We start from the raw sequence: 12,000 nt of genomic DNA, 5'->3' as shown, positions 1-12,000 counted from the left end.
TGGGTGAGAACTGAAGCGAATGAGCCCCGCGACTATATTCAGCATCAGAGGTCACCTTCAGACTTGTTTTGAAAGAGCCTCATTACTTCTTGTAGAGTAGAACGTATTCTCTCGAAGTGCACAGTCTCCCTCAGCACCAGGTTGTGTCCTATTTATTTCTGTTGTTATTGACGATACATGATGATACGTATATTCGCTGTTGCCTTGGGTCCAGATGTTTGGCGTAGATAAGGTTATATTGGAAACATTTATGCATTGGGAAAAGAGAATAACTAGATTTACTTCTGTCTATTAGTATTGAAATCAATAATGAGACCCTGTAGTTCTCTCTTAATTGGCTCTTTAACAATTGATCCTTGGGTATGTATGCAAAATCTTATTCTCCTGGTTGGCCACTAAAGGAAAGGAATCATTAGCAAAGTCTACTGAACAATGTTGCCTCGAATAATTTCTTTTCAAACTCTGAATAACTAAAAATATTAAATGCACTACGAAGACTTAGTTTGAAGTTTTCAGGACCTTAAAAGCACATGCTTCCTTACCAAAGTGAAAATCTGAAATATATAACTTAATTTGTTCAAATAGAGGAGTATCTTCATGGTGGTTACAGAAAATATAACGTGGCACACTCAAGATGGTGAGGTGAGTGGCATAGTTTATTCAGGGCAGATATTAAGAGGTACACTATTTTGCCACTTTGGCCTATTTTTACTTCCGTGTTTACAATGTCTCCAGAGCAGCCCTTTGGAAAACCTGTGCGGACTTGGTAATGTATAGGAAGGTTGTTTATTGAATATACATCTAGAATCACAGAGGGCAAAATCCCACATTGTAGTATATAAGATTATGAATGTTATATACCTTTTTATGTAACGTGCACTTGGACAGTATATGAACTTTATAAATATGGCGTCACAGACTTGTATTCAGTAAAACGAATAGGGGAAGACATTCATTCGTCTGGCCTGAGTTCAGTGAACTCATCCCTTGGTCAGTGGTATGTGCTTGTGTCATGTCCTTGGAGAAAAGGGAAAGTAAAACCGTCATTGTGTTTAAGCTGGGATGGGCGAGAGGGAAACATGCATCCTCAGAGGTGCTTGATGAAGGGTGCTTTGAAGCAAAAAGCTATGTAATGGCCATATTTAATATATTTCATTAATATCTACAGATTGTGCTTTTTAAAAAAAAAATAGTTTCTGTAAAGAGAAAAGAAAAACACCCGGAAGCCACTAGCCCAGGCCTTTATTAAAACATGGTAGTGTGAGAACAGCTCTCCGATGACTTTCTGTAGAGAGCAAAGTGCTTGAAGAGCTTATAGGATAGTTTGGGGGGAAGATCAAAGTTCACGGAAGAGTTCTCTATGGAGACCCTCCAAAGGCATGGGGACCTTCTGCTGTGTTAGAATCAAGGCAGCCAACGCAGAGGTGTGGTTGGTTCCCCAGCAAGGATCGGATATCTTGGGTGTAGCAAGAGGGGTGGGAGGAAGAAGCCAGGGCTAAGGCCTTGCCAACGTCAGTTGAACATTCTTAGCCTGTTGCAGTTTCTCACAAAATATTTATTATATTTGTCTTAAAAAGTAATTACAGTGTCCCACATGCTTCTACAGGGTTTTATCTAAGACAGACTTTTCTGGATCTGTTTCCCAACTAATGCAGAAGTGAAACCCTCTTTCTTTGTTACCAGTATACATAATGTTATATTTGTTCTTTTTCGCTTACAGGCTGGAGCCAATGTCCTTCTCCAGGATGTTAATGGAAATATCCCCTTGGATTATGCCATGGAAGGGACAGAATCTAGTTCCATCCTGTTGACCTATCTGGATGAAAATGGTAGGCAGTTGCTGTGAAAAACTATAGAGACATAGATTTAAAGACAGTGTGGTAGAATTACAAATGTATATTTTATCTATTTTTTAGGCACGCACACACGATTTCAGATCGATGTGGTTTCCCTAGATTGTGTAAAATGAAGTATTTTTTCTCTATATAGAATTTCATTGTTCCCCCCGCGATGCCTCGTTGGTTTAGTCAAGGCAGTTTTGCAAGGCAGCAGAAATCTAGAGGCCAAGAATGAAGGAACATTTTAACAAGCATCTAAAGTCCATAATTAGTGGGACTGGGTTTGTAATTATAATCTATTCTCCACTGGGAGGGCAAGGGAAGTGAACCAGCATAACTGAATTCTGAGTTAACGAGAGCGAGGTCATCTGAAGTGTATTCTCTTAGGAGCGGGTAGTCCTCGTGAGTGCCAGTGAGGGAGGACTTAAGTCAAGGGCAGCTTGCACAGCATCCACTGTTGCTGACACGTGGAAACACAAATGTCAGAAGGAAGCGCCCTGGTCATGTTGCTAGCCTGAAAAGATGAGTAGAGCTCCCAGATAGATTCCCTCCCAAAGAATATTTATTTGCACAGACTAAACGTATAATTTCAGGAGCAAGTTCAGCATTGGCAAAGTGGGAGGTGTTTGAAATCCTGAGCCCGATATGGTATGCGACTGAAGAAGTTTGCCACTTCCCCGCCCCCTCTTTTTGTTTAGGTATAAATAACAACAAAGAAATTCCAGACCCTTCAAGTATGATCTTTTGTCAGAGAAGTTTAAAAGTTTTAAGAGCCACACAGTGCTTGTCACTCTGTCCTTCTCGATTCTAAGAAAAGCCCTCACATCTGCCTCTTTTTTCCCTGTGCTCTTTGCCTCCTCCAGATCTGTGGTATCAAAAGGTTTATTCTGAGGATGGCTTAGAATAATAATAATAATTAGCACTTCACAGCCAGGGGTTCTTAAAAAAATAATCTCATGAATTCTGAGAGTGGGTTAAGTACTGTTATCTTCATTAGGGACAATGTGAGCCGTGAGCCCAGCTGTCCTACGGAAGGTCACCGAGTCCCGGCCGGGGTGACGGAGGCACCTCCCTCACTCCTTGTATCTGCTCCTTATGTGAGGGTCACATTCAGATCTCTGAACCTCTTGTCAGCGGCAACTTGCTGGGGACAGGTTCCATTATCGCTAAAGGGATTGAGACTTGAAGTTATGTTTGCACACCCCACTGCTGTGAAGTTTATTGTTTCGGCCTTTGTGAAACTTGGACTTCACCATGCACGCTTCTGAATTTGCACAAACAGCTCAGTTGTGTTATTAGCTGAGCCACTTCTATTAGCAGATTTCTTCCTTCCTTACTCTGAGTTTCTAATAGCCACGGTAGTAAATAGTTCTCTTTGAAAACTGAAATGAAGTTACCTTTATTTGCAAAAGAACTAACCTGACTTATAAACCTTTCCCACTCATTCAAGGATTTTGTTCAATAAGAAAATTTGATATTTACAAAGGCAGTATTATCTATCTTATGCAAAGAAAAATAAGTGATTTTGAACGTGACTGAGGGCAAAGAAAGAGGGCGGCACAGATTCTCGATGGTTAGGAGAAAATCTGTCACGACGATGGCTGTCACAATCAGTTTGTAAAATACATGTTTGCTGGAACAGATTCAACTTAATATCCCCTAAATTTTTAATTCTGTTTTCCATTTGTCACTGCTGGTGTGCTGGCCTGTGCCTCACGACCGTCTGCCCCTCCCTCGCCTCGTGCACGGTGTGCTCCTATTCTGCCTGGGTCCCTCCTACATGTCTGTGTCAGCTGCCACACCCATTCGATTTATTCTCTGGCCTCCTCGCTGGCGTGCTTTCAGGGTTATCTGCCATGACAGTGTGGGCTGACATCCTTAGACATTTCTAAGATTCCCTGACTTGATGCGTATTACCGTTTGGCGCTCAGTGTTTCAGAACCACGTTCTCAGAACCAGGTGGCTGTCATCCTCGGATATTCTCTGCGCACCATACAGTTTCCAGGCTGAGTACTTAGCACGCTGTCCCATCAGGACGCGTGTGGCAGGAGGCAGGCGAGGTTGTGAGGAAGTTGATTACATGGCAAATCGCTGGTCACAGGTTCTAATTGTACTGTCACCACCGACATACAGCATACCCCGGGCACAGCAATTAACCTCAGCTCACCGCCTGGGCTTCCTGGGCTGGAAAACGAGACAGCCACGGAGGGCTGGTTGAGGACTTGATGCATATTGGATCGGCAGAGCGAGGCGAGCCAGTTGGCTTTCAGAGAAGGCAACGAATTGCACAATGATCGAGCGAGGGAAGAAAGCACTGCAGGGGGGACGGGGGGAGGCACAAGGTGGTCCAGCACAGATGCACGGGTAAAGATATATATATGGATCCTTTTCACTTTGCTGCGCGTGCCCTTTCTCCTTCCTTCGAAATTCATCCTTTAGAAAAAAAAGCTCACACTTATTCTCCTGAGCTCCTAATCTCCTCTCCTTAGCCCACTGAAGTTCAGCCTCTGCCGGAAATGTCCTTCCAAAGATGGCCATTGCCTGCTTGGCTCTCTATTGGCTGATCACCCTTCCGTTCTCCCGCCTGTGTTCCCTCATCGCCCTGTAGTGTTCCCTTGACTTCCATCACACTCTCCCGCGAAACCTCGCTCACCTGCAGTGATCATTCCATACCGTCCTCCATTCTCTTTGAGCTCCCACTTACTTCCTTTGGAAGTGTGACCGCACAGGCAGATGCCAGAATGTTCTCTGGTTCATCTCACCCTGTTCCTTGTGTTGTGACTGCCTGCCTGCTCCCAAGATTACTCCTGTGGCTCAGATCTCTTAGAAGACCTTCTGCCTTGTCGTGTGCACTGTTCTTAAATATCTTGCCTTGGATATCAGGCGGTTTGGGATAACATACCCAATATTGAAGTTTCATGCCCTACCAAGAGTCCATTTTACCCTTATGACCAGGAATCCAAGCATCTCAATGTCACTTCTCTTTTCCTAAATCCCTCACATCGAATTGTCGCCAAATTTTATGGATTCTTCTTCCTTGACATCCCCGTAATATGTCCGCATCCCTCACCCATTGTGCCGTTGCTGCCTTCGTTAAAACCCTAGGCTTTCTGTTGTGGAAACAGCCTCAGAAACTGGCTTAGCCTTCCCTGATTGTTCTTTTTTTTTTTTAATTTAAAATAGAGTAAGTTAACATACAGTGTAGTATTGGATTCAGGAGTAGAACCCAGTGATTCATCACTTCAATGTAACACCCAGTGCCCATCTCAACTAGTGTCCTCCTTAATGCCCATCCCCCATTTAGCCCATCCCCCAACCCACCTCCCCTCCAGCAACCTTCAGTTTGTTCTCTGTATTTAAAGGTCTCTTATGGTTTGCCTCCCTCTCTGTTTTTATCTTATTTTTCCTTCCCTTCCCCTGTGTTCATCTGTTGTGTTTCTTAAATTCCACATATGAATGAAATCACATATTTATCTTTCTCTGACTTATTTCAATTAGCATAATACCCTCTAGTTCCATCCTTGTTGTTGCATATGGCAACATTTCATTCGTTTTCACCGCTGAGTAGTATTCCTGATAATTCCTTAAGAGACTCCTGGATTAATCAGTCCATAGTGACCTTGTATATTTCTTCCACTTAGTAAAATTAATTTGAAATGCCAATCCTGCACCACCCTCTTCAGAGTCACCCATTGTCAAGGTGGGAGTGTATCCCAGTTTGCTGGGGACGGTCCTACGTTGTGCGTCTGGTAGGACTGATGGAAGGGATGGTGTAGAGGGTTATAACAGCCTTTTGGCTTGAACATGTTTGTTCCTTTTTTCTAGAATCAGCTCCCTTTATTTGCTTGCTCAGAGCATCCTTAGTTCCAATTCTAGAAACTAAGAAAATGATGTGCTATAGTCACGGGGCAGGTCACATCAGAGTGACAGACTACCCCCAATACAAAATGGATAATGGAGAAAAAGAAAAGTTGAATTGTTACAAAAAAAAACTAATATTATCTTGAGAGAGGCAGTTAAGGAAAATTAAGATAGGGTTTAGACTGACTTGATGTGTCAATGTGATTTCAGTTTTACATATCACCTGATGTTATCAAATGTACTCAGGCAATAGTAATTAGTATCACATGTAATAACTTGTAAATTTCAAGCAAATGATGTTTTTCTTATTTCCTAAATATTTCCTAAATGTGTTCATTTTGAAAAAAAATTAATGAATTCCTGTCAAAATAATAAATCCAATCAGGACCTGTATTAGGTTTTTTTTTTTTTTTTTTCAGAGAACAGGATGAAAATAAAACTTAATATCTTTTAAAAAAGACAGACTTGGCCTATTTTCCATTATAAAATAGGCTTATTATGGTCTGTTGGTTATATTTTTCCTGGAGTAGCTTAAGGCTTTTGAGCAAGAAGAGAGGGAATTTCTGTTCCATTGTCTTGCTGAAAATAGATTTCTGCTTATTTCCTAAACATATAACAAAAATCTAAAATCGCATCTTATGTGGTATCATATTTGACTCAAAATGAAGTTTTAAAATAGTAAGATACAATATCATAATATTCCCCTCTGATACCTTCACAACAGTGGCTGAAATAGATTGTTTTCTCATGACATGTGGTAAATGAGTGATCTCTAATCTGCTTTAATGTGTCTTTTATCACTGAGCTCTATTCTTTTACAGCTCAATTTTAATGATGTGTGCAAATGATTCTCTAAAAGATACGTACCACTCCAGTAAACACTGCAGTGTTATAGAACTTAGAATAACGTAGCCATCAGATTCTTCGGCTTCAGTGTGCAAAATTGAACACTGACATTTGAGAAATAGTATTTTCCAAAATTAACTCACACGTCAAATTCGACAATCCTAAAAATGAGAATAGAGTGATAGTTTTAGTTGGTTCTTAACAAACCTCAAAGCAACTCTTAGGGAAATCTGTTAGTTCTTCCGAAATGGCATGTGGAAATTTCAAAGCTGGTAATTGGTTCCCCCCTCTCATCCTCCTAGTGAAATGGGTTTGCTTTGGACAGAGTATTTGAAACAAACCACATTATTCAAATAGCGCATTTTGCTTTATTCTGTTTGGGTCTTGCCTGCCTCCTTATTGCAAAGAAAAACAACGAATGCATGGCGTACAGCCCATGTAATAGAAAGCTGACTATAAAGGACAGCTCACATCTAGCGAGTACTTGCTTGATTCAGCAAGCCGAATACTGTGTTAGGTGCTCGATGTGTTGTCGTTTGTCCTCATAACCACTGGTGAAGCAAAAACTCTCAGCCCCATTTTGCAGATGGAGGAACTGAGGCAGAAGATGAGTTACCTGTTCCCACTGGCACTAGTATAAAATAGACCTATTATATTATTATACTTATTTTATTATGTTAATAAAATATGCATAATATATGTGGAATATATAATATATTATACTTATTACTACTATTATTACTAGTAGTAATAGAAGACACGACACCAAAATCCAGGAAGCCTGACCCCCAATGTTCATCCAGGATCTGAGAGAGAGCTGGACCAGGGGGCGGAGTTTCCAGGCTCTAAGGGGAAAATGAAGGCAGATGTGCAACGGGTTGAATGATCTCTGCCCCGTGGACAGATCTCGTATGTAGTGAGTGTAGCTGCATTTCTTTGGGATATATATCATTCCCTGAGTGACCGTGGATGCAGAAGACCAGAGAGGTTACATACCTTTCCCAGAGTCACCCCGGAGAGGTCAGGGACAGGCTGGCATGGCCAGAAGGAACACTCTGGCATTGGTGCTTGGGTCCCCTGTGCCGACCCAGCCTCCCTGTTTGTGGCAAGGACTGAGTCACATAAGAGAGAGAGAATCAGGGAGGTGGCTGATTTCTAGCAGCCACTGGCTGAGAGGCAGGTGTTAATCATCACCATCATCATCATCATCATCATCATCATCATCATTATACTTTCACTGAGAATAAGGTGGATTATTTCCCCTTATTAAATACCTGTTATGTCCAGGAACCAATCCTGGGAACAGGATGCATAAATGTGAAGGTTCGAGCTACCGTGGAGATTCACACGAAAGCTTGGGTGAGAATAAATGCTGACAACAGGTGCTAACAGGAGGGGAGCAGACCTGACCTTTCCATGGCCCATCCCCCTCCTCGGCAAGGCTGACTTCCAGACTTCCCTCAGCTTCAGTTCATTTCTCTTTATTAACGCGAACAGCCATGAAATGTTTGATTGGAGAATCTTTTTACATTTAATTTGAAAACATTTGAGATCTGCAGGGAAGTTGTCAAAACATCCCTGAGAGTTCCCGTACACCTTCTCCCCGCTCCCCTATGCCAACACCCCACACAGACGTGGTACGTTTATCCAGAGTACGGAGTTAGCTCAGGTATGATGCTACTCACTAAACTACAGACTTTGTTCACATTTTTCCAGGTTTCCCACCAAAGGTGGTTTTCTATTCCAGAGATTTCTATTCTATTCTATTCTATTCTATTCTATTCTATTCTATTCTATTGCTTTTAGGAGCAACTATTTTGGCCTGAAAATTATAGAGAGCAAAAACCATGTTTTAGAACTCATTTCAGTTCCATTCAAATGGTTTAAACTACTTTGGGCAGTGCACATTGATGATCCATACTAAGACCGTCGAACGTTGAGAGCCTGCCATGGATGAGGTGTCATGTCACATCTTTGGGATAGAATCAGAGGAAAATTATTCCAGACTATTTTCTAGCGGTAAATAGAAGGCGGGCCGAGAGAAACCATTATGTGGACTTTGAATTCAAAGCAGAAGAGGGGCTTCAAAGAGGAACACGTTGAAAGAACAGTGAGATAAAATTAAGGCTTGACCCCCAGCGGCTGAGAAGCATCTCTGCCTTCTGTTTCAAAGGCTGTTTTCCCCGTAGGCGTGGACCTGACCTCACTGTGCCAGCTGAAGGTGCAGAGACCCGTGAGCATGCTAACAGATGTCAAACACTTCTTGTCCGATGGCGGAAATGTCAATGAGAAAAATGATGATGGGGTGACGCTGGTAAGTTAATATAACTGGCTCAGAAATATTGCTGATGTAGAGGATTTAAGTTGATTTCTAAAGCCTGGAATTGGATGCAATTAACGTTTACAAATGTCCTTTATTTCTGATCATAAAAATTCTACATATTTATTGTAAAAATCTTGAAAACGCGTTAAGTGCGCAAAGACGGAAACAGAAATCACTTATGTCGCCACTCAGAGAAAAACCAGTGTTTGTAGGCTGATGTATTTTCTTCAAGCCTCCCTTCCATTTTGTTAAAAAATTTACAGTAATTTTGTAAAGTGTATTTATTTATTTTGAGAGAGCGGGAGAGGGGCAGATTGAGAAGGAGATGCAGAGAATCCCAAGGAGGCACCTCACTGTCACCTTGGAGTCTCACTTGGGGCTGGAACTTACGAACCCATGAGATCACGACCTGAGCCAGAATCAAGAATCGGACGCTTAACTGACTGAGCCACCCAGGCGCCCCTGGAATAATTTTTAGGCATTACTTTGTCCGTGTGATTCATTGAGATGGAACTTATGGGAGAATGTTTTCGTTTTTCATTTTACGTAAAACAAATTATGGGTCACTCTGGGGAATGACTTTCTAAATCCAAGTGAAATCCTGTCATTGCTTTTTTTCCACAGCTATCGGGCACAGTGGCAGTAATGAAAAACCAGTACAATTAAATTTGGATTAATTCTCATATAAGCATAATGTCTAGTCATGAAAGTAAGAAACATTTGGCACTATTGACTTGCACTGAGCATGCCTGTGTTAAAGTTAACTGTCGTGGAATTAAATGTACTGAGGCTCAGGGGGAAGCATTGAGAGAAAGTAGATTAGCAGAAGGGGGTATGACGCTCGGAGCATGGGATGCACAGAAGCCTCTGGAGCCAGTAATTCAGGTTCTACTCTGCATTTTTCCGGAGGTGTGAGGTTGAACACAGCAATGGGAGAAATGGCTTGTCTAAGTGGATAAAAGTTGTGTGAGACCCGATACGGTTTTAGATTTATTAAATGCAAATCGAACACCCTGAGACCTCTGGATAGAATAACCTTCCTAGATACTGATTTCGGACTTTGGACTGGTAGGTTTTCTAAAGACTGTCAAGAACATAACTCCAAGTTATAAGCAAAGAGAACAAAGCGTGTTTACAGTTTATTGAAAAATCACATTCAAGTGGAAAAATACTCGAATTAATCTATTGAGGAAGTAATTTATTAACCCTAACCTGTGAACAAAATAATAATGAACAAAGCCACAAAAGCCCTTTTATCATGGGCTTACATTTCTTTGGGGAAGATACATAATATACCATATAAATGAGCTAAATGTGTAACATGCTAATAATGACAAATGCAAAGGAGAAAAGAATAAGATAAGGACATGCTGGGAGGTACACAGGTAAGATCTCACTGATGAGGAAGTTTGAGTAATGACCTGAGAGAAGTCTGCACACACTGCAGGGGTGCCTAGGAGCATTCCAGGCTGAAGAGTGGTACGTGCAAAGGCCCTGAGGCCGGAGTGGGTGTATTAAGATTTAGAAACAGCACAGAGGCCTGTGAAGCTAAGCAGAGTAAAGGAAAGGAGTGAGGTAGCTGGACCGGATCCTGCAGGGTTTGCGTGCCTGTGTGAGGACTCTGCACTTACTCTGAGTGAGACGGGAACACGTGGGAGGACCCTGAGGAGAGCACAGCCCTGCTTCACTTCTAAAAGCATCACTCACTCTGACTGCTGTGTTAAGGATGGACTGTCAAAGGGCAGGGCTGACACTGAGAGTTCAGGTGATAGGTGTGGTTGGTGGTGGAGCTCAAAGCTACAGGAAGCTGAGGCTGTGGGAAGTGGCTGACTTGTGTCCGCGTGAAAAGAAGATCCGCTGCGTTTTCCTGATGGCCAGGTGGTGTAGGAGAAAGGATGATTGCAGAAGGACTCCACGTACTTTTAGCCTCAGCACCTGCAGTGATGGAGTTGGCGTCCGGTGAGACCGAGAGGGCTGAGGACCAAATGAGCTTGGAGCGGAAAAGACAAGGACAGCTTGGGAAACACAGAGCTAGATGTGACTCTGAACCTTCTTCATGGAGACGCTGGGTTTGTGGTTGGATATTGGAGTCTGGGACTCAGGAGGCGTCTGGACTGCAGAATCACTTTTGGGAACACTAGCATAAATGTGACGTTGAAAGCCTTGACCCTGGATAAAATCACACTTCTGACACAGAAGAAGAGAGAATTGAGGACCGAGCCATGATGCTTAGGAAGGAGAGGAAGATCCAGAAATAAGACTGGAAGGAGAAACTCTCAAGGTAGGAGGAAAACCAAGAGAATGAGATGTCCCAGGAGCCAAGGAAAGGAAGTATGATGATGATGATGAGGAGGAGGAGGAGGAGGGGGAGAAGGAGGGGGTGTGTGTGTGGGGGAACGGTTGACTATCAGATAACCACTGAGAGGTCAAGTGACTGGAGGTGGTGAATTGACCTTTGGACTGTGTATTGGGAGGTCACTGGTCTTTTCACCGAGGGAAGATGCAGTGGAGTGGTGGGCTCAAAATCCAAACTGTAGTGGGTGATAGTTCTTTTAATGCGTGTAACGCATCAATGCCTAACAGCGCAGAAACCCAGTAGACCTTTGTGTCTTTGTTTGGCTTAAGATATTGCAGATTTATATGCCTCTAAAAAAAAAATCACTGCTAAATAAAAATTGCATAAGTGTTTCAAATATCGTCAAATCAAAGGACCCACGTACTTTGGTAGTGAAGCTATTGAAAGAATCAATCAACACAGAACAATAAATTGCGATCGAGTTCCACCATCTTCAATTTTTTTTTTTTTAATTAAATTTTTTTTTTCAACGTTTATTTATTTTTGGGACAGAGAGAGAGAGAGCATGAACGGGCGAGGGGCAGAGAGAGAGGGAGACACAGAATCGGAAACAGGCTCCAGGCTCTGAGCCTTCAGCCCAGAGCCCGACGCGGGGCTCGAACTCACGGACCGCGAGATCGTGACCTGGCTGAAGTTGGACGCTTAACCGACTGCGCCACCCAGGCGCCCCCCCACCATCTTCAATTTTGACATTCTTTGTGACTTTTTTCTATTGAGCAGAGAGCATAAACATTGCAAATAATTGTTGTATAATAACTAAATGATCATCTTTGATC

At 42.5% G+C, this 12,000-nt stretch overlaps 1 protein-coding gene across 2 annotated transcripts in view; it reads left to right on the top strand.

Moving 5' to 3' along the window:
• The window catches only part of MYO16 (myosin XVI), a 620,603-nt gene that overhangs the window by 243,929 nt on the left and 364,674 nt on the right, over positions 1–12,000 (top strand). For both annotated transcript variants that reach the window (XM_086708430.1, XM_086708429.1), the window contains exons 5-6: positions 1,721–1,829; positions 8,735–8,859. In XM_086708430.1, coding sequence (XP_086564556.1) covers positions 1,721–1,829; positions 8,735–8,859 — 234 coding nt within the window. The remainder of the gene's footprint in view (positions 1–1,720; positions 1,830–8,734; positions 8,860–12,000) is intronic.

This window comes from Puma concolor, chromosome A1, assembly GCF_028749965.1.
Source record: "Puma concolor isolate L17-30 chromosome A1, mPumCon1.1.hap2, whole genome shotgun sequence".
Classification (NCBI taxonomy): domain Eukaryota; kingdom Metazoa; phylum Chordata; class Mammalia; order Carnivora; family Felidae; genus Puma; species Puma concolor.
Note: the sequence above shows the minus strand (reverse complement) of the source record. Positions and strands in the feature narration are given on the sequence as shown.